This window comes from Ochotona curzoniae, unplaced genomic scaffold (assembly GCF_017591425.1).
Source record: "Ochotona curzoniae isolate NIBS_2020 unplaced genomic scaffold, NIBS_Ocur_1.0 contig_66, whole genome shotgun sequence".
Taxonomy (NCBI): domain Eukaryota; kingdom Metazoa; phylum Chordata; class Mammalia; order Lagomorpha; family Ochotonidae; genus Ochotona; species Ochotona curzoniae.
The window spans coordinates 5,287,146-5,311,941 of NW_024466512.1; the positions used below are offsets into that span (position 1 = coordinate 5,287,146).

The following is a 24,796-nucleotide window of genomic DNA, read 5'->3' on the forward strand; positions in this document are numbered from 1 at the left end:
ACCCTCCCTGCACACGTGTGTGCAAATATGTGTATGCAGGTGTGTGTGTGAGTTGGAAAGGCAGGGCAGTGTGGCAGAGGAGGTTCCCGTCTCTGACTCTGTCCCAGAGGTTCTTGGCATGACCTGACCGTTCAGATCAGAATACGGACTCCTGTGATCGGTGGCGTCTACCCTTCTGGGCTGCTGAACATCACACAAACTCTGCATGAGCTGACGGATCCAGTACTTGGTGCAAACTTGTTCTGGAGTGAGGGGCTTGCACCCCGATTCTGTTGGTGAGGAAGCCGAGCTCAGAGAAGCTGAGTGGCTTGCTTGAGATCACACAGCCAATCTCGGGCAAGTGCCACTGCCAGGAGCTAATGGCCTTCTTTTTGCTCCTCCATTGTTCTTTTTATGAAGCATTATTTGAGCAACAATACATTCTATAATCACAGGATTCTATTAATGGGTTTTTAAGAATCATATCTCCCAGAATGGTGAACATGAAAATCTCTCTCAAGGTCTGGAGTTTCATGCCCCTCAGGGGAATACTGTCCATGGGATTTAATTGCTTCATAACTTAATGTCAGATTTTTTAATTTGATAGTCTACTGAAAGGATCATTTTGTTGCTTCTCAATATTCGTTAATGTTTGTTTTCAAATCTTGTAATCAAAGTTAGTTTTCAGGGAGAGCTTAGCGAAGATGCTGTTGGGAGGGAAGGCATACCTTCTCTGCCCGGTCTGCTGCTTGTTATTCTCCAGGTTTTCTGTGGACGTGCAGATACTGGTCTTTGAGTTCATCTCTTGCATTCACACTCATGGCCAGTGCAGGAATCAGGCTGTGTGCAGGGTCCTGGAGTCAGGTGGAAGTAGGGGCTGCGAGGGATTGTGCATGCTGGGCCAGTGCTTAGCTGTGCTGCCGCTGTTGCTTCCTGGCAGCCACATTTGGTAGCAGGAGGTTCAAGTCCCGAGCCAAGCTCAAGTGCCTGGCCGCTCCGTCTGTCCTGTGTGGTTTCCTGTGACTTGTTGGTGACTGAGCAGACTTGGCAGACACTTGGCATCAGGATAGCAACACCAGAGCTCTCTTTCTCGCTCCTGGGCAGAGGGCACGCGGTTGTTACCGCCGTGTTGTAATCTGGCTTCTTTCCCTTTTGTTTAGGTAGTCGGACGTCCCCAAGGGTTTGCTCCCCACGCACAGGAAGCAGCTGCAAGGAATTTGGGATGTAAAATGGGAATCTCCTGCAGCGTCCCCACGGGCGGCCTGCCGGTCCACCCACCAGGGAGAAAACCGTGATGCCTCCTGACCCCTCGGGCGCTTAGAGCTTCTCGCACTTCCTTTTGTGCCATGGGAACAACCTGAGGTGCAGGCTGCATTGCTCCCACGCTTGGGGCTGTCAGGAGGCCCACTCGGGGGCCCCGTAGGTGGGGAGCTCACGTCCTCTGGGTCTGGTTCAGAAGCCCCCAGGAACGAGCCTCCTCCTCTCTCGGGCTCTGGGGACTCTCCAGCTCCACATTTGTGTGTGTTTGTTTGCCACCTTCTGCAATCCCGAGACTTCTGTTGAGTTACCCAACACAACTCCTCTTGCGCGTGCCTGCCCACTCCTCGCGGCCCACCTGGGGCTCAGCAGGCCGGCCGTGCCCAGCCTGGGCACTGTCATGAGCTGCTGCATCCACTGCTGCATACGATTGATTCCGGACTACAAAGAGGCGCACACTCAGCGGGTTGGCTGCCGTGGAGGCCCCGCCCACCATCACCAGGTGTGCCCCACGTGCCAGGGGGAGAACAAACTCCTGTTCCGTGTGGACGGTAAGCAGATGAACTTGCTTGCTGTGCTCGAAGTGAGGACCGAAGGGAACGAGAGCTGGGGTGGGCTTTTGCGCCTTCGGAAGGGGAAGCGATGGAGCCTCGTTGTCGGCCTGATCATAATGAGCTTGGTGATGGCATCGTACATCCTCTCGGGGGCTCACCAGGAGCTCCTGATCCCATCTCCGTTCCGTTACGGAGGATTCCCTAGCACACCAGGCTGGATGGACGGTGAGACTCCGGGAGACGCCAAGGAGCACGCCCACCAGCCTGCGGTGGCCAACGTGTCGTCCATGAGGGACTATCAGAGCGTCAGGTTCATCATCAACAGCATCGCGGCCAGGATCGAGTTCACCACCAGGCAGCTCCCGGACTTGGAAGACCTCAGGAAGCAGGAGGAGCATGTGAGTAGCCCTGGGTTGCCTGCCACCGTCCACGGGAACATAAAAGGGAGGGACTAGGTGTGACCCCACATGTACCCACCATCTCCAGGAACACAGGAGGGAGGGACTAGGTGTGGCCTTGCATGTAGGAAGGGACACATGGCCGCCCTGAGGATCAGAGCGGTGCACCTGCTGTCCTGAGGGGCACAGCCAGGTGAACCAGCCCCTCCTTTCAGCACACCTGTGACTTCCTGCTGGACACACAGTCCTGGTGGCTGCGGGTGCTCGAGCCCAGCAGCTGTGGCTGGCATCTTCATGCTGGACTCGGCTTTCTTGTTTCTCTTCTGCCTGGATCAGTGTCTGGGTTGCTATTGGCGATTTAAATTCACAACAGTTCCCTTCAATTAGATGGTGTGGGTAGACTTTTAGCCTCATGCGGGCCAAGGCGATCTCTATATTTTCTTTAACGTGGGAGACAGACAGTGTAGTCAGCAGCTGTCTACCAGGTTTTGCTCAATGTTTACAGTCACAGATCCAGCTGGAACCCTGGAGGCAGCGTAGTGCAGGATGGGGCCATCGACATGGGTTTGCTAAGTGTTCTCTCTCTGTTCTCCCTCTGGGGTTTTTCTGCGTAGATGTTCTCCGTCATCCCCAGCAAATTCCTCCCCAACAGTAAGAGCCCCTGCTGGTACGAGGAGTTCTCCGGCAGGAACACCACCGACCCCTACCTGACCAACTCCTACGTGCTCTACTCCAAGCGCTTCCGCTCCACCTTCGACGCCCTGCGCAAGGCCTTTTGGGGCCACCTGTCTCACGCCGACGGGAAGCACTTCCGCCTGCGCTGTCTGCCTCACTTCTACATCATTGGGCAGCCCAAGTGTGGCACCACTGACCTCTATGACCGCCTGCGCCTGCACCCAGAAGTCAAGTTCTCTGCCATCAAGGAGCCGCACTGGTGGACCCGGAAGCGGTTTGGTGAGGCTTGGCGCTTGCTCTGGGGCTGGCGGTGGGGTGTGGAGGGCCAGTGGCAGTGAAGGAGCCAGGGTGGGGCAGGGGTGGGGAGGGGATGAGCAGAGCTGCAGAGATGGGACGGTTTACTTGTCCCTAGGCTGAGCACTTCATAAAGGGGTTTATCTGGCTCCTGACTTTTCCCCCAAGATTTATTTATTTGAAAGGCAGAGTAAAAATCTTGTGTGGGCAGATGCACAACCCTGAAGCCAGGAGCCTGGAACTCTGTCCCATTTTTTTCTGAGGGTAGTAAGGGCCCAAGCATTGGGACCACCTTCAGCAGCGTTTTCAAGTGCATTGGCGGGGAGCTAAATGGGAAGTAGAGCAACTGGGATTCGAACCGATGTCCATGGGGGATGCTGTTCTCACAGCCCCTGGCTTAACCCTTCATGTGCCAATGCAGGCTGCCTGAGTCCTGGTCCTGGGGGGTCTGCAGTCTAGCACTGGCCCCTGGATATGTGGTAAGAAATGGAAATAAAACAGGCCAAATGTGCAAGAAGCCCAGTGTGTGGAGTGGCCTCGTCCGGTCAGAACTCACTCCCATGTTGAGCAGCGTGCTTTGCAAGATCTGCATTCACCCCTTTCAAAGCAGTGTCCTCACAACTGTCACCATCCGTCAGTACCTGCTTGGTCCCCCACCCCCAACCATCCCACCCCCTCTCCCCCTCCAGGAACCGAACTGGGACACACACTGATTGTCTCCCAACCGCAGCAGCCACAGCAGCCATTCACTGGCAGGGCCCAGCACGGCCTCGAGCCTTGTTCCCTGCCGGCCAGGCAGCGTTGTTTGACAGCCAGCTGAGTGCAGGGTGAAGGGGCAGGTCCTCTCATCCTGAGTGGCCGTGTCAGATGACCCCAGCAGGGAGAGCGGTAGGAGCTGGGGTGGGGAGTGGACTGGTCAGCAACAGCCGCTGACCTGGAGTCCTGGGCTCCCAGCCTTGTCCTGTGTCAAGGAGGTCCCACACCTGCCGGAGACAGAGCTTCTCTGAGCTGCCCTGTCTGCTCCTGGGTCCCCTGTGGAAAACCCTGCTCTCCACACCCCTTTGCCGTGGCGTTGGCCGTGAGCACTGCCTGTCCCTCGCTGCAGGCTGCCTCCAGCTCAGCCTGTCCAGGCACCCCGTGGGCCCCTGGTCACTGTTTCCTCTCAGTGACCTTTTTCCTCCTGCCAGGGACATTCGGTCACTAGGACTTGGAGGTGACCCACGGCCTGCAGTCTGCCAGAGCCGGGGCGGACCCCGAGGCCATGGCCCACGCAGGGTCCCCGGTGGCCAGGAGGGAATCTGAAAGGTTTCCTGTCTGCGTTTCCAGGGGAGCGTTCGCTTCCACCCTTTTGACGTTCACGCTGGGGTAGACATCAGTGCGAATGCTTCTTTTGTGGTGAGCAGTGGCCGCCTGAGAAGCCAGGACATTGGCAGACGTGTCTGGGTGTGCTGCCTGCACGGATGCGCTCCCCACGGCCTGTCCCGTAATGAAAACCAGCTTCCCCCGGACAGGAGAGCAGCAAGCACAAAGCTGGCCCTGGAGCCGGAGCCACACGTCACCCGGAGCGCCTGCTCTTTCCACTCTCTTAGCTTCAGTAGTCGGGATTGTCAGGCTGTTGTGAAAATGTTTGCAGTCTGCTCATGTTTAAGGGAAGGGGTGGGTTTGGACTAAACAAGCCCTGATCTGTGCAGGGTGTGGGCAGTGGACAGGGTGTTTGACTGAGTAGGTTAGAAGCTAAAACATCTGAGAGATGTAGGCTTGGGTGTGGTGCTGCCCTCCTGGCTGTCTGCCTTTTGCCCTTTTCCTGTTGGTTTCACCTTGGGCATCCCAGGTGGCACTTTGACTTGGCTACTCACTGGCCTTCCAGGCAGGCATGTCTGTGGCTCTTGTGCAGGTGTGACATCCCGTGATGGCTGCTGCCAGCTCCGTGGCAGTGTCTTCCACCTGTGAAGCAGGCATGCCTCAGCTGGCACAGTTCCTTACCCTGCCCTGCAGGTGCCCACCTCCTCCGTGGCTTAGCATTTCACCCGTTGCCCTGCTCCCTGGGGCCTTCCATTCCCGCCGCCCTGGTTATTCTGCGGGAGACCGGCCCTCGGAGCCCTGGTCCCTGTGCAGTAAGCAGCTCGTGCCTCTTGGTTCTCACAGGGATCGTGCGCCTGCGAGACGGTCTGCGGGACCGCTACCCTGTGGAAGATTACCTGGATCTCTTTGACCTGGCTGCACACCAGATCCATCAAGGGCTGCAGGCCAGTGCTGCAAAGGAGCAGAACAAGATGAATGAAATCATTGTTGGTATGTCTCTGGGCAGTGCCTCCCTGGGGCCGGCCCTGCTCCACCTGCAGGATCCATGCCAGCTCACACCGGCCCCAAGTCCCCCTCCCCCGCCACGGAAAGCCACATCCTTTAAGACAAGACCGCTTAGTCCAGTTTCACCCTTGGAGACTTGAGCTGAAATGCTGCTGTGTTTTAAGCATTGCCATTTCCTTGCTTCTACTAGAGTGGGCATCCTTGATGTTTGCGGGGACTACTCGTGTGTGGGGGCGGTGGGTCGCCACAGACTCCCTGCGCTGGTTGGTCATGGATTTCATCCTGGGGGCTGTTGGAGTCCCTGAGTTGGGGGTTGGGAGGAGGTGGACAGCTTCTGAAACAGACACAGCCCCCAGGCACCGTGGGGTATTTGTCCTGCATCAACAATGAGATGGTTGATATGTATTCATTCACTTTAAAAATTCACAAGAGTGTAGGTATAGATATCCTTTTAAGAGTGTTATTTATTTGGAAGGCAGACACACACACACACATACACACACCATGCAGAGCTTTTATCAGCTGCTGCATTCCGCAGATGCCTGTAACAAAGCGGGGACCTGGGAAAGCCATCTAGATTTTCCACGCACTCGGCAGGGACCCAAGTCCTAGAACCATCACAATTGCCTCCTGGGTGTGTGTTAGCACAGGCAGCTGAGTCAGAAGGAGATCTGGGACGCAAGCTCAGGGATCCTGGTGTGGAGTGTGGGCATTCCCAGGGCACCTCAACCCCCGTGTAAAATGTATTTTCCAGGACATAGTATACGTGGTGTGTGACACACATGTACAAGCAATGATACTGCTGATGTCCGCTATGGTGTGGCCAGCTGTAACCAGCGAGCCTTCCCTTCAACCCCTGGACTTCGTGCCCCTGGACTGCTGTTCTCGCCGAGCTCGGCTCACAGCAGGGTGTGCATCCACTCCCATGTACAACACACGTTACTGACATCTGACACTGGAGGCAGTGGTCTTATCCTGTAGAGTTTTCCTAGACCCGTTGCGTTTTGAGTCTCTTAGTTCAGTTGCTGTCGACTGAGGTGCCTGGTGAGACTGAAAGCTGGCCTTTGAGGTCACAAGGGGCGAATCTGCCAAAGCCCTGATTCACTTGCGTGATGGTTCAACTCAACATCAAGTTTCCGAGGTCGTATTCCCTCTCCCCGTGGTGCCACTCAGCTGCTAGCCGTTTCCCGTAAACCTGAGGGTCTTAACACTCAAAGAACCATTTCTGTTTCTCAGAGACTCCTGTGTTATCTGTCCCTGAGAAGGTCTCATGTGCCCAGATAATGCTCACCCAGGGCCTAGCAAGCAGGTCTAATGTATTGAATGAAGAAGTTAAGCCTTAGTTTCATTTCCTAACTCTACTGGTTTCTAGATTTAAACAAATACAAACAAACAAAATACTGAAATCTGTGCTGATATTTTAGGTCAGGCAGACTTGGTGAGGTTTGGTGGCCTCCTGGTGTGACCGGCAGGCAGCAGGTGGCATCTAGCCCTGCTGTGCCGGCAGCTGGCTCCAAGCCTTGTGACGAGTCTGTCCTGTCATTCCTGACCTCAGTCTGCTCATCTGCTCATCGTTTCTGGGCTTGTCCGAGTCCTGGATGGTGTCAGCTGTCCTCCAGCCAGACCTGTGCAGAGGCATGCTCGGCCTGCTCTCAGCCACCCCAGGGATGCCTGTCAGCTTCTCCGAGGGGGCGGGGATGCGTCTATCTCACTTCCCTTTTTGCTTGTTTGATCCCAGCACCAACCACATTTTGGGGCGCTAACCGAATGCCAAATGAATGTTTTCTGGGTGGGTGGAGGAGGGATGGTGGACACGTGGCTGGCCTGACAGGTGGCTGGACAGGCGCCCTGTGCTTCCAGGACCACTTTGCGGCTGGGATCTGCTGCGATCTGTACCCATGCGGTTTCAGATGCTTAACTCATCCTGATGAGTGGGATTTTGAAAGGGTTCCTGATTGGCTTGCTGAGAAGGGATAAAATGCCCAGGAGCAGACATGCCCAACTCTGCGCGATTACACATCCAGCACATTTTCTGTATGCTTGCCACGCGCTTGTCACGGACCAGAGGAACTTGCCTTCCTGGTTCTGATGTTTCCTGAGATATTCACGCAGCCCTATGCAACATGTCAGGAAGCGGGCCAGAACTGACTGATCTGCCTCCCTAGCTCCTGTTCCTCCTTTTAAAAAAGACTTATGATTTGTTTGAGAGACTGAAGGGCAGAAAACAGAAGAGACAGATAAAGAGAAAGAGAGCTCTTCCATCTGCTAGTTCACCGCCCCAATATGGCTGCCACAGCAGAGCTGAGCCAAGCTGAAGCCAAGAAGCTTGGAGTGCCATGCAGGCTTTGCACTGGGTGGCAGGTGCCCACACACTTGGGCATCTTCTGATGCTTTCCCAGGTGCATTAGCAAGGAGCTGAATCAAGCAGCATTCTCGTATTGGGATGCCAGCTTTGCCAGTGATGTGTGCCACAACACTGGCTCCAATTTGCTTTTCTTTCTAAGTCTCTGGTGACTGTCCTTAAAAAAAATCAGGGAATTGGGTCAGTGACTGAGAGAGTCTGTGTGTAGAAATGCCCGTTGTGGCCTCACCACTGACGTGGAATGCAGGCTTTGCATTTCCATCCTTGAATCCCATGGACCACAAGGAGCAGAAGGGTCTGGGACCAGCCCTGAGGGTGGTCCTGCCTTGTTCGGTGCAATGAGAGAGGAGGGTTGGACATGGGGCAGGAGGCCCTGAGGCCGAGGTCCTGAGAATTGTTGGCACAGTCTCCTCTCTGGATCCTAGGTGTGTGACATGCCGGACCCTGTTGCAAGGCCACACTGATGCACTTTGCATCCGATACCCTAATGAGAGAAGCTCGGCTGGACTTGTATTTTATCTCAGATGCATGTTAAAGAAGCCGTGCATTGAGCCAAGCATCTTGAGCAGAGCTAAATACAGAGAACCTTAGGTGCTAGTCAAGAAAGGTTTCATTTTTACCCACGCTGGAGAGGGGCTAGGATACTCATAGTCAGCTGTTTGCCTGGATTTCCAGACAGGCTGGGATCACTCTGCTGGGTGGGGTGAGGGGACATGCCTGGAGTCCCCCAGCCAGCGATGGGCTGACCACCTGCGGACTGGGGCTGATTCAGACACAGCGGCTGGGAGGCAGGTGCGGGCACCAGCTGTTATGAGCCCACCCTGAGTCACACACAGCTCCTGCCTTCTATTCCCAGGGGAGGCCAGCGCCTCCACCATGTGGGACAACAATGCCTGGAGTTTCTTCTATGACAACAGCACGGCTGGCGAGCCTCCGTTCCTGACGCAGGACTTCATCCATGCTTTCCAGCCAAACGCCAAGCTCATTGTCATGCTGAGGGACCCCGTGGAGAGGTGAGTGCATAGCTCTGTATGTGGAGCACAAAGGGAAGGCGCTTTTGAGGAGCTGTGTTCCTTCTTGTCACAAACAAGATTTTGCCTTGCTTGAAAAAAAAAATAAACAAACAGGCTTGCAGTTGCAGTGGGGCCGCTCTGTCTTGTGTAAATGTTACTCTTGGGACAATCTCCGCTGTGTTTAAACAAATCACAGATTGTTGGCTTAGCTACTCTGAGCCTGGTCTGGGCGCCTTGTAGCCTCCACTGGGGTTGCCCTGGGACCCGGGGTGGTTCCTTGTGTCCTGGCCCGGCTCGGGATGCACTCTGTGAATCAGGAGTGCTGTCTGACCCACGGGACTTGGCCCTTGGAGCTCTGGGTCTCCCGACTGGTGGGAAGCTTCTATGTTGGTCTGCCCTGACAGCAGCATTTCCAGCTTTCCTGCAGAGACCAAGAGGAAGAACCACAATGGACATGATGGCTCTGCGTTTCCCGCCAGGGCTGCCTGGCCCAGGTGAGACAGAGCCATCGTGACCCCCTGGCTGGTACATTGAGCCCTGTTTCCATCTTTGATGGTGCCCATGTAGATCACAGGACCTCAGAGCTGCCACATTCTTCCTCCAAATGACCGCTCCATCAGAGAGAGGAGAGAGCCTTCCAGCCCTTTGGGGACAGCAAGGTCTCTCCTGAGATGGCCCTTTGGGGACAGCAAGGTCTCCCCTGAGATGGCCAGACCAGGCCAGCTCTGTTTTTTGTACCCAGGTCTTTACAGGGAGCACCTACAGAGCCGCGCAGACAAAGCCCTACCCTGAAGTGGGTGGGGCCATCAGATTCTCAGAGGCAGGGCACAGACCTGCCTGTTAGCTTCTTGAAGTGGTATCTCGTTGGGGTTAAATTCTGCCACCCCAAAAGATAGGCTTGAGTTCTAGCCTCCTGTGTGTCGCTGAGACCTGGTTAGGAAGTAAGGTTTCTCAGATGCTGTCAAGTTGCAGCGAGGCCATCCCGGGTGAAGGTCGACCCTAGTCCACCCTGAGGGCCCAAGAGCAAGCTGTGCACAGAGACTGCAGTGAAGTAGCCACAAGCCGAGCCGTGCTCCGGACCGCTGGCAGCGCCGGGAGCTCGGGGAGAGGCGTCAGCCGACTCTGAGTCCCCGCAAGGCGCCAGCCCTCTGACCCTGGTGGCAGAGGACTGGCCTCCAAAACTGTGGGAGAGCAAATTCCCACAGCCCCAGGCCCTCCGCCACAGCTCTCCCTCCTGGCCCTGCAGCCTTCCAGTCAGAATACGCCTTGTTTGTTGTGTTTAAACGTTGGAAAACTCTGAAGAAAAGCTGTTTGTGAAAACACTGTTGTCTCCCATGCAAAGGCGTGCCACTTGTGTTTGGCGTATCTTCCTCCAGACTTCTATATTTTATGCTCTCTGTTCTCTATGTTGTACACTTTTCTGTGCAAATGAGGATGTGTAGTGTGAACTCAGCGAGGGAGGGAGGAAGAAGGAGGAGGAAGAGGAGAGCGCACTCCTGTGATGCAGCCATGTGACCATGTGGTCTCCTTGCCTGTTTGAGTATGGGAAAGTCCATCCTGGCCTGGTGGCCGGGGTGGTCCCGCACGCCCCTGGCAGATCCTGCTTCTCCAAGTGTTGGGGAGGGCAGGATTAATCTTGGCTCCTGACATCCTGGGCATCTGGCAGCCCCCAGGTGCCCCTGCAGGTGTGCCTGCCGGTCTCGGGGATCCATCCATCAGGGTCCAAGGCAGCCACTGACATTGTAGAATCAGGTCCCGGTCCCAATGAGGTTAGGAATCAGGCTCCTGTCCCCTATCTTGGCTTGGTGACACTCCACACAAACCGCTGGCATCAGGAGGGCAGGCCACAGAGGTGTTTTCTCAGCTGCTCTGCTTCTCCCTCCTGGCTGTGCCAGCTGGAGGTCCCAAGACGGAATGTTCCATCTGGAGTGTGCTGTCTACATCCCAGATACCTTCATTCTGAGACTATACCCCAACTTCAGGGTTGGAGGGAGGAGCCTGCTCAGAGCAGTGGGGAGCCGTGAGCCTGGCCCTGATCCCGTTTTCTAGTCCCATGCCCACTCCAGGGACATAGTGCTCCTGGTGTGGGCACAGGTGTGGCTGTGGCGTGTCAAACTCCTGCAGACTTGGGTCCTGCACCCACTGAGAGGAGGCGTGCTGGGCAGATGAGCTGGAAAAGCTGACATTGGGCGGGGTCCTAAGGGGTGAATAAGTTTGCCAAGTAAGCAGGAGGGGACTGGGCCAAGGGATGAAGTGCCCCCAGCAGAGAGGAAGGTGAGGATTGGGCTGACAAGGAGGAGGAAAATGGGGCCAGGCTCCCTGAGTGTGGCCTGTCCTGGCAGTTCAGCTCCACCTCTGAGGATAAGACAACCACAAAGGCAGCCTGGGGACAGGATGGGCAGTGGTAGTTGGCCAGGGGCAGGAGAGGCCAGCTGCAAAACCCACCCCAGACATGGCCCACAGCAGAGCATCGGCGCTGCCACTTTCTTGCGTTGTGGGTTCCTCACCTCATTGGTCATCAGCAGAATTCAAGCCTTTATCAGCCCTGCCACTTGCAAGATGTTGCTGGCTGGCTCCCTGGCTTATGCACAGTGGTGGATGGCAAAGGTGCCCCAGTTCAGTCCAGTGGAGCTGGTGCCTAGTCAGAGAAGTGGGCACTACCTGTGCTGGCGGAGGTGGGGCACGGGGTGACAGTGCCTGTCGGAGTGCACACTGCAGCCTTGCTGTGCGTGTTATTTGCTACTGTGTAGCAAGTTATCCCCAAGTCAGCGGCTTCAGACAGCACCTGTCAGTCCCGTACTTCCAGGACTTGGGCACGGCTCTGTAAGATTCTTTGTTATAGGGTCTCTGCTAGCCACGGTCAATGTAGACCAGGGCCAGGGTTTCATCCAAACCTCCAGGCCATGCCCAATGCCCTTGCCCCACTCCTTCCCGCCCCCGAGGACAGCTGGAAAGAGGACCCCTGTCTTTGTGGACTCTTGGCTGTCCTTGGTCCGTGTCTCAGGGTCTTTCCAGATGCCCACAGCCCCACCCAAGGAACAAGGGTGATTGGATATCATTATCTGCTGAGTCTCATCACATGGGTGACGTTATGTCACTATCACCACATCCTGTGAGTCACAAGGCCCAGGGTGGGGGCTGCTTGGCAGGGGAGCTTATGGGTGGCAATGCCGAGCCATGGGATGTAGAGACCACCCCTTGAAGCCAGCCACCTCGTGCACCGGCTTGCTCCAGTCCCACCTGGACATGGGACCCCACCCTGGCATCGTTCAGCTGCGTGCTGCCCACTTGGGCAGCAGAGGGAGCACCTGCTCTTGGCGGTGAGTTCCTGACAGCTTCCTCAACGTTTATAAAATATGCAACAATAGGGATTTCTTCTTTTTTAAATCCCATGACTCATGGCCCATCTGAAACAGCTGGCTCCTTCCCCACCCCAAGCAGAGAGGGTGATAAATATTATATGTTTATGTCTCTCTCGAAGAAGCAAACACTCAGGAGCCCAACTTCCCATTAGTCTGACTGCATCCCGGGCTCTGAGCCCACTCCAGTCGTCCGTGACCTTGCGCTCCTGCGTGCGGGAGATTCCCTGGGCTGCTCACTGCCAAGTTGGCTCGGACCACATCATTCTTTTCCCTCTGCAAATTGGCTTGGAAAGGTGGGAAAAGATGCCACTTTTCTTTCCAGCTGGAGATTCACATTTAGCCTTGATTTCTATAATTGGCAAAAGTAAGGGGCCTGGGAAATCAAATCACTTCCAAGTTTCCATAGGAAGGCACAGGCAAGGAGTCCATTTTCCCGCCGCGGGAGGAGAACAAAGGAAAAGGGGAAGAGGGATAGGATCCCTGTAGCCAAAGAGGCCAGGAATTTCTGCTCTGGGATTGTGTTGAGGGAGATGGCGACAGCTGAGAAGTCATGGGCCCCTGTCCTAGAAATCCAGGTTAAATGTCAATCTCCAGGCACGGGGAAGGCTGGTCATGAGCCGATCGCCATCCAGGCACTGAGCTGTCTGAGGAGCCTTGGCAACACCACAGAGCCTTAGCTTGTCCACATGGCAGCAAGTGGGAATGTCCTGGTTTGATGCTGGACACGGAGTATAGATCGGTTGTTGCTATGATTTTTGTGGTTGCTTGGGATGGTATCCATGAATGCACTGGCCTTTCCTGACAAACTCTCCTGTTGATCCTGAGCACTCATTGGCTACTATATTCCCTGACATCATCCGCTCTGGGTCTCTGTCTTAATGGTTCTGAACAGAAGTGACTTCAACTTCTCGATTTGTCTGTGCCTCTACTTATGCTCCCGAGATGTTGCAGGATAAACTCAACAGTGGCCTTGGGATAACCACTAGAATGGTGTCTGTGGGACCTTGAAGCTCGCCGCTAGCCACTCTGCTGTCCCCCAGGGGAGAGACATGGGCCACTTGCAAAGGTCCACATACAGAGTCACCAACACACTTCTACTCCCTCTGGACCCCATGGTCCCAGGACCCCTGCCTGCCACAGGGCAGAGGCCAAGCAGTGTCTGCCATGCTCTCGGGCCCAGTGGCACAGGCTCCACCACCCACCTTCTAAAATAACCACAGCACAGAAGGCCTGCAACACTTTGGGTCTTATATTTGGAATTGCCATTGGAAACGGGCCTGGCCAAATGTAGCACCCATCTGCTCAGGATGGTTTGTGAGGAAGGCAGGGAGGTGGTTACGCAGGAGGGGGCTGGGCAGGCCGAAGATTGGGGCACCAGAGTGGAGTGTCAGGTCTCCAGACCTCCATCATGGCCTGGGGCTGGCTGTTTGTGTTCTGGGACACACCCTCTCTGGGGCAACTTGGCCTGGTGGCAAGCCGGTCTTTGTTTCTGAGCCTCCTGCCTGCTTCTTTGGGAAACGGAAACACCAGCGTCAGGCTTTGTCTCTTTACACTTCAGCATGCTGGGCGTGGGTACCTGCTTTGACTGGCTGAGCTGTGCCATCCTGCCTAGTTTTGGCAGAGCGGCCTTCTTTCCTCCAAGGTCCTGAAGTTGCTCTGGCTTTCCGGAGCCACGTTAACCGTGGAATGATTGGGTTCTCTCGACTGATGCTCCCAGGAAAGCAATCAAGGATACGGTGGGAGGGAGAGGGGAGTGGGCAGGGGTTAGGGACAGGGCAGCGGGGGTGCCTTTCCTGCCTGTACTGTCCCTTTTTATCCAGTTTGTATTCAGAGCTTGAACTGAGGTGGGGTCCACATCCCCCTGGTCATAGCCCCCTGCTCCTGGGTCTCGGGGCGGTGGACAGATGCCAACACAAGTTCCGCCTGCCCTGGAATCCTGCTGTAGGCTCGGCTTTGCTTTCCTGGGGCTATTGTCAAGGGTGACCATCCACTCCGTGACTCAGAACAGAGTGGACACTTGTTCTCTGGAGACAAGAACCTGAACCTGGGAGGTCTGTTTGCAGGGTCAGGTCCCCCTGGGGGCTCTGTGGCAGGGGCTGCTCTGTGCCTCTCACTCCTGACTCCCGCCTCCTGGTCACAGGTGCACCGCTCCGACTTTGCCTCTCTCTGCTCCTGGCGTATGCGCCGTGTCTGGGTCCTCTCCTCTCCGGCCCATGGCTCCAGGGTTCCCCAGCCAAAGCCAGCACCTGACTGCATCTGCCAAAGACTCTATCCCCACACAAGCTCACCTTCACAGGCACTAGGAGTTAGGGCTTGGGCATGCTGGGGATGTGGACATTGTTGTCACAGGCAGAGTGTGGACAGGGTGTGGTGGCCCAAAGTCCTGCCCAGCTGTTTGCCGACAAAGTGCAGTGAGAAGCCCTCTGACCTTCCACTCCCCCATTTGCTTCAGGATGGCTTCAGGCAGTGGGGCCACAATGGATCCTTAAAGCCCATGACCTGACATACCGGTGTCCTTTGTGGGTACCCCAGTTCAAATCCTAGACGCTCCATTTTCTGATCCAGTTATGCCACCATGGCTCCTGGCTTCAACTGGCTGTTGTGGCCATTTGAGGAATGAGCCAAAGGATACAACATTCCCTTCACTCCCTCTTTGTCTGCAGCTCTGCCTCTGAAAACATAAAATAAATAAATAAAACAAAGGGTTTTGGCTGAATCAGTTGAGCAGGATCTGTGATGAGCAGACGTTGTAGTCTTAGGGTGGGGGCGGGGGTGGGTGATAAGGTATGAAAGGTGGAAGGTGAATTGGGGGGGGCGGAGTGTGGGAGCACAATCATTCAGTTAGGCTGGTATTCAACTAATTTGTGAACCAGAGGAGGGGTCTTTGCGGCTGGAGGAGTGTTGAGGGTTAGGGGCGATACTGGGAGAAAAGGCCACCCTTTGGAGTAACCGCTCGAGTGGGGATCAAGTAGGGGGGCCTCTCTGTCCAGCCTGCTCAGCCAGGTGGGGCCTGCTCTGTTGGTGCCGGAGTCTGTGTGTTTTGGGAAACTGGCCCTTTTCTAAGTTCAGTCTGAAAACATGGCACCTGCCCTGAACGACTCTTTGCTGGTCAGCTGGGGCCGGTGCGGGCATGGTCCAGAGCTCCATGTTACCCAGCAGCGGAATTCTTGCCAAAGTGGGGTGAGGCGAAGGGGATGCGGAAATTGAAAGTGGGATTTAGTCAGGAATGTGGGTCAGATCTTGTTACCTGTGGTTGGGGTGCGTCTGCCTGAACATTTCCTGCATGAGCAAACAGGAAGGTTGATGTGTGGGGCACACACACCTCTGCAGGTGCTCACGCATACGCGAGGGTGTTTTACGTTCTGTGTAAATAAGCTCTGGCCAATCTAGAACGAGGGCTTGAATGATGTTTTTTAAATGTCAGGAGTGTTCAGGGGGTGATGGCCAGGAACTTCCTGCGAGGCACATGTGCTTGTTCCCTCCACAGAGAACGGTGGGAAGTGTGCCCCCTCTGCTTGGTGTACAAGTTCTGTAACCGGGGGGTGTCTCAAAGCTGTGCGAACAGCCTGGGTCTGAGATGCCGAGAATGAGAATCCCGCCGGTGATGGTTTTCTTTGGCCAGAGTGGACATGTCTGAGTTTGGCAGAGCATGGATGGTGTGAGAAGGAAGGGTGGGAGTGAGGGGAGGACAGGACGGGCTCAACGGTAAAGCAAGAAAGAGAGAGGTGTGTTTTAATGAGCAGGACCGTGTAGCGTGATTGCATGTGGATTTTCTTCATCACCCCAGTGGCATGATGGCGCATCTGCAGGTGGTAAAATCATTTTTTGATTCACAGGTTGTACTCGGACTATCTCTACTTTGCGAGTTCGAATAAATCTGCCGATGACTTCCACGAGAAAGTGACAGAGGCGCTAAAGCTGTTTGAGGATTGTATGCTGGACTACTCCCTACGCGCCTGCGTCTACAACAACACCCTCAACAACGCCATGCCTGTGCGTACCCCGGCCGGCCCCTGCACACAGTGGGTTGTCGTGCAGTGGCAGTGTAGATGTTAGTGAGGGGACTCAGTGGAGTGCTTCAGTGTGCAGATGCTGGCTGCCGAGCCTTTGAGTGGTGCCTGATGCAGAGGCAGATAGAGGAGCCGGAGATGCTGGGCCCTTGCGCTGGCTCCCTGCTCTCGCCCCATCACCACTCTCTCCTCCCTGGCCATTCAGTGAGACCCCTACAACACACCTGTTGCTTTGGACCCACAGCCCTGGGCTGCCCAGCTGGCACGGCGCCCTGAGAGTGTACTTGAGAATGGTAGACTTGGTTGGCAGGCCTGGGGCTCTAAGTCAGATGCTGAGTGGGCGTGAGTGGAGAGAAGCCCATGTGCCCATGCTGTCTGTGCTCACCCTACCCCATGCGTGGACCCTCCTTGGCAGATGGGCACCGTGAGGGGCAAGGTACCTGGCCACCAGGGTCTGTTGGGTTTTGGGGGGCTGAGCCCTTCCCAGACCTGTTGGCCATGGAGTCTCTCCCAAGCAGGATCCTGAAGAAGACCCCAGAAGAGAGGGACAGGTGTAACTTTGGTATCAGGTGGACCCCTAGGAGCAGCTTAAGCCGTTCTGGGTCCAAGAGGGCAGGGGCAGGCAGGACAGAATGGAACTCTGTGTGATGGGGCCATTTTTGCTGTTGCTTTCAATTGTACTGTTTTACGTGAAAGTGGCATAAACACACACAGGGATGGCACCCCTTGTGTGGCATGGGCCCCAGTCCCTCCCCCTGGCATTGCTGATACCACTGGGCAGAGCCAGCTGGGTGTGCAGCCCCCTAGGGAGGCAGGATGTCCACAGCTACTTCCTCTGGGAGAGCGAGGGCGTGCTCCTCCCCTCCTGTACTCCAGCCGTGGACTTCAAAGTCATGAGTGTCCTCGAGGTGTCTCCCCCTCGTGTGTGCTTGAAGATTCTGATGAAGATTCTGGAAACTCTTGCCAGTGAGAGATAGGAGGGAACCACCCCAGGCACTTACTCAAACCATTTTGGCTCACCCCCATTTTACAGATGGGGGTGCCATGGCTCGCAGAGGGCAGCTCTGTGACAGGCAGCTCCTGTGGCGTTAGAACCCATTTTCCCTGGCTGGCTCCAAAAGCACACATTGCAAACTAGCAGGAAACATGCAGGATGACACAGGAGTTTAGCAAATGCTTAAAGGGGGAGTCCTGGGCAGGTATGGGCACAGGAGGGATGTGGCTTAGTGGGGCCTGTGTGGCTGTGGGCGGTCCCTGGGTAGGTCACGCTGAGGGGCAGGGGTAGGCAGGGTGCAGGGGGATCCCGCCTCCCCTCTTGTAGAGATGCCTCTTCCTGTCTGGGCTGGGAAGCCCCTTCCCTGGAGCCATGTTGGTGGAGGTGATGATGGGTGGGCTGCATAGGACACACATGGCCCCAGCATCCCCAGCCCAAACCCCGCCCCACCCCCACTGTGTATTGTCCTCCCCTCCCAGGTCCTCAGCTCCTCCCTGCAGGTGGGGCCTTACTTCACTGAGCAGGCCTGGCAGGGGGTGCTGCGGCCTCAGGTTTGGGAAGCCCCAAGGCCTTTCCCGGGTTCCCCCTGCACAAGGATTCCCAGTGGGGCCACTTCCTCTGTTTCTGTTGGGAGCCTCCTAGCTCCTGGCCTCCAGTTCTTTATGCAGATTAAAACACCTTATTAGTATCACAGTTACTCTACTTCACTGTGGAACTAGAGCTTACTGCTTCTTTGTTCAAAGATTATGAGAGAGAGGGGGAAGGAGGGAGGGAGGGAAGGGGAGGGGAGAGGAGGGGAGGAGAGGGGAGAGGAGGGAAGGAGAGGGGGAGGGGAGGGGAGGGAAGAGGAAGAGGAGGGGAAGAAAAGGGAAGTTGAGGCTGAGAGCTGGGATGCACCAGTCTCCCTTGGGGGTGGCCAGGACCTGTGTGCTTGAACACTATGGGAAATGCCCTAGAGTGTCCTGCCTCCTTTCTGGCTGTATTTTGGTGCCCACCATGCGTGATCCCTCTAGCCCCCTTCCCCACCCCTCCTAAATGCTAATCAACACTAAGCTAATTTGGATCTATTTCTTTTTAAGTGTGTAAGTGGGGGTGATGGTGGAGGGGGTGATGGTGGAGGGGGTGGCTCTCTGTGGCAGGAGGCGCCCTCCGGTGTTGGGCAATGACTCCTGAGCCCTGTGCTTCTGTGCTAGGTGAGGCTCCAGGTCGGCCTGTATGCCGTGTATCTGCTGGACTGGCTCACTGTGTTCAGTAAGGACCAATTCCTCATCCTGCGCCTGGAAGACCACGCGTCCAATGTCAAGTACACCATGCACAAGGTTTTCCGGTTTCTGAACCTAGGTATGCATCCTACTTCCTGCCGAGGGGTTCAGCGAGAGTTCCAGGGATGTGCTCTTCGGGGCACGCTCTGGGTCATGCCTGGACTCAATGAGCAGACTGGCCCAGGGACACCCCAGGGAGGCAGTTACTGCACGGGCTATGGATTCTCTGGGCAGGCAGGAGTTCACTGTCCGGGGGAGAAACTACAGTGCCACCCCCTGGGTGAGTGGCAGGTGGTACTGCTACAGTGGGACCTGCTGGCGACTTGGTGTCCCAGCAGCTGAGCACACTGGGAACAGAGTCTTATAAGGGATTGGGGGAGGGGAGGGGAGGGGCTGGCCACAACTGCTGGGCCTCTGACCTAGGGGAGCCTGCCTTCACCCTGAGGTGCCTGAGTCCCTGGGCGTACCTGGCTGTCACAACCCCACTGCCCACCTTGGCAGTAGTGGCCAAGGCTTGTGTGCTGGTGAGGGTACTGCCCATGTGAACAGGGCACCCAGGAAATGCCAGAGAGGGGTCCAGCTGGCTGGCTGCAGCTCGAGCGGTCTCTGGGTGGACGCAGGTGGCCTCCTCCCTGCCCACATCCCTGAGGCCACAGTACAGCCAAAGTGTAAAAGTGTCCAGTCATAGGCCCTGGCAGCAGCGCCGGAAGCAGGAAGGACTGGGCCGGAACGACAGCATGGCTGAACCCCTGGCCTGCTGGACCCTGGGGTGGGCACCGTTGTCCAGCACAGGCTGGTAGCCATGGGAAGTGCCTCCCTTTAGGGGCCTTGCTTATTGGTGGTGCTGTTTCCACCTCCTCGGTAGTGGCCAAGGGCCTGCAATCCTCCAGCGCTCCAAAAGGCAGCCCCTACAGGAAGCTGGCCGTGGTCCCTGTCCCCCTGCCTGCCTTCCTTCCTCACCTGGCTCTCCTCTCTCTCCAGGGCCCTTGAGCGAGAAGCAAGAGGCCTTGCTGACCAAGAGCCCTGCATCCAACGTGCGGCGGCCCGAGGACCGCAGCCTGGGGCCCATGTGGCCAGTTACCCAGAGGATCCTGCGGGACTTCTATGGGCCCTTCAACACCCGCCTGGCGCAGGTGCTCGCCGACGAAGCGTTTGCGTGGAAGACGCCGTGAGGGCGACCATGGCCCACATAGCTGTGGCTTTATGCAGCTCTCATGGTGGGGAGTTGGTTCAGCTCAGAGCGTGCAAACCCCCGTCTCTGTGGCTGGAACCTTCTCTTTCACAGCATTGTGGCATCTCTGTCGCGCCAAGTGCCCTGACTGCCCCTCCATACGAGAATGCCAAGGACTCCACCTTCGGCTCTACGGGTGCCTGGCACTACCCAGGCAGACCAGCTGACCCCATGCTGACTGCAGCGGGGACCTCAGCCCAGCCCAGCCTGCCTCCAGGACAGCCCTATCCATGGTGACCTTGACCGGATCCGACTCAGCATGCCCCAGGCCCTCCCCTGGGGCATGCCAGGACTTACACAGCACAGTCAGTTTGGAACTGCTCTGTCCAGGCTGTCAGCCTGACTGGGGAGAGGAGCGACAGTCCTTTGAGAATGGTCTCTCCCAGTTCTTCCTTCTGCTGCAGCACGGCCTGCCCTGTGACCTGTCTGGTAGGAGCCCCTGTGACCTCTTGCCAGTGGCAGCGTGCACGCCTCTCTTTGGCCCCTTGCCCTGCTGTGCAAACTTGACTTGGGATGCATTTGAGACAGGCCGCTGCCTGCGTTCGACAAGCCTGACTCTGTCCTCTGGCTCAGTGGATGTTTTCTCAAAGAATTTGGTCTCTAATTGGAAAGATTTTTTTTTTTTGTACTGTTAATGCCAGAGGGAGCAACCTCAACATTGGCCACCAGTGGCTACTTTAAGAGCTAGGCTGTCCTCCTGTGCGTCTGGTCGGCAGAGAGCTACAGGAGGGCTAGTGTCTGGAGTCTGGCCAGCAGCAGGCTACCCCGGTCCTCCCTCCCACTGGATGAGTTTGCTGTGTGTGCTCTCCACCAGGCATGGTCCACACACCGTATGCAGTCCTGGGACCACAAGATGTGTTTAGAAACCACGCAGACGCTAAACTTGGGCCATTCGAGGGGTGCGGAGTGAGCCTGCTAGAGCCATGCTCTCTGTGGAACTTTCCATGCCGTTTGGCAGCCTAGTGGATGCTTGGGTGGAAGAAGGTGCCAGAGCTCCCTTGGCACAGCCCTGCGGTGGAGGTGGCATCTGAGCACCCCTGGGACCAGCACCCACCAAGGCAGGACATGCAAGCCACAGTCACCCAGCTGGAGCTCGTGGGCGCGAGATCCAAGGGATTCTGGCGGCATGAGGATCCCACAGAGGCGTGGCCGTCACATCCGTGGCCGTCACATCCGGTGCCTGTGAACCCTGACACTGCTGCCAAGGGGGCCGTGTGTCCTGAGCACTCACTTTCACAGGCAGCGCCACTCTCTTGCAAAGCTGACACCTGCAGCAGCAGCTGGCAGGGAATCTGGCCTGAGCAAAAGGAGGTTTTGGGGAGTGGTCTCTGGTGTGTGTGTGTGAGTGTGTGTGTGTATTTATTTGCAGCTCAGAGCGGGCGTGTGCGGGGCCATTTTCCAAGCAGTTCCCTTCGGCCCTGCTGCTGCCTGCCAAGGCCCCGGGGCCCTGGACACAGCCCTTTTGTAGGGGGTCGTATTGCTCAGGCGTTGCTTCCAGGACGTGGGTGACTGTCCCACACCAGCTCCAGCGACAGCAAGGGACGTTTCTTGTGTAGCTCGGGTGCGTGCGGCTGACACGTGGTGTAATTCTGCTTCTTACAGAAGTTACTGCTCAAAGTATTATTCCCAATATTATTTGGTTTCTTACATGAATCTTTTTATAGACATGGGCCTGTCCCTTCTGTGCTGTCTTGTTCCCCGCCAGCGGCACCTTGGGTGTCGGCAGCGCGGGCTGTCATGAGGCCTGCCACCCCAAGCCAAAGTGAACCCACACCGCCCGGGGTGGGAGTTGGGCTGTGCCCTCGCAGGCTGGAGCCTACCATGCTCACTTGGTCATGCGAGGAGTGCTGAGGGCACACGTCAGTTACGCTGTCCTCTTGTTGGTATTTAACACAATAAAAGCCGAGCCCCTCTGACCTGTGGCTGTGTGGTGTGTGGCCTCCGTGTCCATCGCGGCCTTGGGCTGGGGACTGCTTTCCTGCCATGTCTGATGCTCACAAGCCATCAGGATGGAGACGGGCTGCTCGCTGTGACCTGTGGGGAGACAGGATGAGACCTGACTGTGCTCACACCCAGCAGGAAGAAACGCGAGGTCCCAGGCACGGGGTCTCGGCCGTGACCAGGGCCCCTGATGAGAGCAGTGTCTCCCAGGTGAGGGGGTGGTCCGGCCTGTTGCCCAGGGCTGGGATGTGAAGGTCGGGTGATTGCAGGCCTCACTGCTGTGCCCGCCCAGCTGCGCAGCTGTGTGCTGCAGAGCCCTGGGTGCATGCCCCATCACCCTCCACCACTGGCACTCATTTCCCTGGGGTGTGCCCTGGGACGGCCATGACAAGTCCCACAGGCCGGGGCTTCAGCACAGACTGGAGTCTCCCCTGCCCCTATCCGGTGTTGGCAGGTTTGCCGTGGTTTTTCCTAAGGATGTCCTCTTGCTGCCTCTTCCAGGCAGTCTGGGTATACAAGCATTGGCCCTGTCGCTGCTGTAAGGGTGCAGGTCAGGTGGAATGAGGATCCTCATGAACCCCAACACCCACCCAGAGCAGCTCCAAGTGCTGGGGGCTGGACTGGCAGTCTGGGGGCTGGAGGGCAACTCAGCAGCCCAGCCCGAGGCGGGGGCAGTGGGAAGAGCAGGTTACAGGTCAGTCCAGTCCATGAGGGCCGGGATCTGGGTCAACCCACTTTGGGAAATCCTCTTCTTCCATCCAGACCTAGGTGTGGAAGGACCCTGGGGTTGATCAGCAAGGATGTACCTGCACCAGGGAAGGGAAGCGGCAGCGTGGTGGGAGCTAGGGGTTCAGGACAAGATGGGGCACAGTGTGAACACTGGGGTGCACACACCTCCCTCTGCCAGCCCCCCTTCCTAACCCCTGTCTGCTCCGGGGCCGCCTCCTCTCCCACTCAGGCACCAGCTCTCAGTGGAGTCCCGAAATGATTGCCTCTCCCCATGGTCTGACTCCTTGGGGGCCAAAGCCAAGGTCGTGCCACTAGGGAGCACTTTAGCAGCCCAAGAAGGAACAGAGGGACTGAGGGGCAAGGCCTGTCCCTCTGAGAGATACAGCTTGGATGAGTTCTTCTGCCAAGAAGCCAGCCGGGGTCCTTGAAGCCCAGTTCTGCCACACGTCCAGGCCCCGGGCTCCTTCCCACCTGCCAGCAGTGGCCTCTGCTGCCATGGACACTCGGCTGGTTCATGTTCCACCTCCCTCTTGCAAGGGCCTGGTGATTGGTCTGGCACATGGGACCGCCCCCTTCTCAAGATAACCTCTGCCAAGTCCCTTTGCCACAGAAGCCCTGGGTTGGCCTGTGCCTCCCTGGTCTCCACGTCCTGCCTGCAACCGCCAGCAGCCTTGACCCTCACTGCCCTGACTCTCTCCTTGTGCTTTGGGGTGACCTGCTGCCAGCAGTCAGAACATGAGTGGGCAAGGAAGCCCTGTGGTGGGGGATGGAGGCTGCTCCCTGGGGAGCCTGCAGGGATCCAGCTGAGATACAGTGTCGCAGGTGAGTTCGGGCAGATGGGCAGATGGGCCAAGAGGGGCCCTGTTGCACCTGCACTGTGTGTCACTGCTGAGCCTGTGGCCAAGCCTGGAGGGGCACCATCAGTTCCTGGTTCTGTGGCTGGGATGCGGAGAGGAGCCCCTGGCTGGGGAGGCCAGACCCCTGGAGCGGTTCCCCCCCAAAGCACAGAAGTCACTGGGGCTCCAGCCGGGATGTGATCTGTCCTGTGCCAGGCTCCCCACTGCCCCTGGACCGCCAGGCCCTGGTCAGGCCTGCCAGTGGACAGATTTTTGTCCCTAGTGTCCTGATTCGTGGTGGGGGCCCGGCCCTGTGGCCCCCTGCAGCTTTCCTTCCCAACATAGCAGGGAGGGGCCAAGCCAGACAGGCTGGGTCCCAGGCCTGCTCACCTGAGGGAGCTCGTGTGAGGGCCGTAGTGTAGTCTGGGGACAGTTCTGGCTTTGCAGCCCAGGGGGGTCGTGCCAGTGAGTGTCCTGGTTCGCCAGCGTGTACAGTGTTGGCAGGCTGCATGCCTGCCTGAGGTCATGCAGCTCACAGCGAGTAGAATGTCCATGCAGGCTTCCCACCCAGCCTGTGCCGGGGCCTCTAACCCCAGCGCCACTGGCACCTGCCAGCCCAGCCCAGGAGCTGGCCGGGTCGGGCATCAGGACTTCATGTCTGCCCTGCAGTCTCCGTTTCCAGTGTTCGCAGGGAAGGGGAGCGGTGATTCTAGGTGTGTGTGTGTTGGGAGGAGCAGGACATCCCCGGTCTCTGCCCTGCCTTGCCCTGGCCTCGCGACACAGGTGGGTGGAGCAGCTGGCTGAGTTGAGGGGTCTCATGGGACCTGAGTTACATCACAAGTGGACTGCCGCATCTGCTGGCCTCAGCCCTGTCCTTCCTCCCAGGCATCTGGGGTACACGCCTGGTAGGAAGCACATGACAGACCCAAGTGGAATGTTCTCGGCTCGTATTTCCTGAACATCTACTTTGCGGAAAGTGCTGGGCCAGGTGTTGGGTCGGAAGTGGGAGCTGGATGTTTGCTCACCTACTGATTCCCTCCAGGGTCTTTCAACAGCAGTGTGGTGCCAGTGGTTTGGGTGCCAGGGAGAACAGATCTGCTCTCTGCCCGAGTTGTGCTGGGATCGAGTGCAATGAACAGATAGTGATAAGAAATGCAGATACTGACCAGCACCGACGGCACAGCCAAATGGGGCCGTCTCCTTCCCGGGTGGGGAGCTGCGGCCCCAGGTCACTTCCCCCCTCCTCCCGGAACGTTCTGGAGCCTCCCGTGTGGTTTCTGCACACCTGTACCACATTCATTTACATCAGTGTGTCCCAGGATGGTCCAGGAATCCTGGGGACCCCTGAGATTCATGGAGCCCACAAGTCTGTGATCGGGTCAAGAGGTCCCTTCTGTTTTCTCACGATCATAAACACAGATATCCCTGGAGGCCTGGCCCCACCTGACAGCTGAGGGTACACTTGTTAACCCCTGGAGGCTGGCATTGTGGCGCAGGGAGTTAAGACCGTGATGCCGGGATCCTACGTGAGCACAGGTGTGAGCCCTCGTCGCTCTGCCTCCTGTTCCGCCCCCTGTCACTGTACCTGGGAG

General features: G+C 57.0%; 1 protein-coding gene across 2 annotated transcripts in view; it reads left to right on the top strand.

Annotated features, from left to right (window-relative positions):
- CHST15 (carbohydrate sulfotransferase 15) overlaps window positions 1-21,618 on the top strand; it is a 56,196-nt gene extending 34,578 nt beyond the window's left edge. The window contains exons 2-8 of one of the 2 annotated variants that reach the window (XM_040991971.1): window positions 1,140-2,188; window positions 2,803-3,142; window positions 5,303-5,449; window positions 8,683-8,839; window positions 16,038-16,194; window positions 18,399-18,546; window positions 19,449-21,618. In XM_040991971.1, coding sequence (XP_040847905.1) covers window positions 1,637-2,188; window positions 2,803-3,142; window positions 5,303-5,449; window positions 8,683-8,839; window positions 16,038-16,194; window positions 18,399-18,546; window positions 19,449-19,639 — 1,692 coding nt within the window. In that variant the 5' untranslated portion in view covers window positions 1,140-1,636 and the 3' untranslated portion in view covers window positions 19,640-21,618. Of the gene's footprint in view, window positions 1-783; window positions 2,189-2,802; window positions 3,143-5,302; window positions 5,450-8,682; window positions 8,840-16,037; window positions 16,195-18,398; window positions 18,547-19,448 lie in introns of those variants that run through there. The other variant, XM_040991970.1, reaches the window with a different exon arrangement.
- The last annotated feature ends 3,178 nt before the right edge of the window (window positions 21,619-24,796 follow it).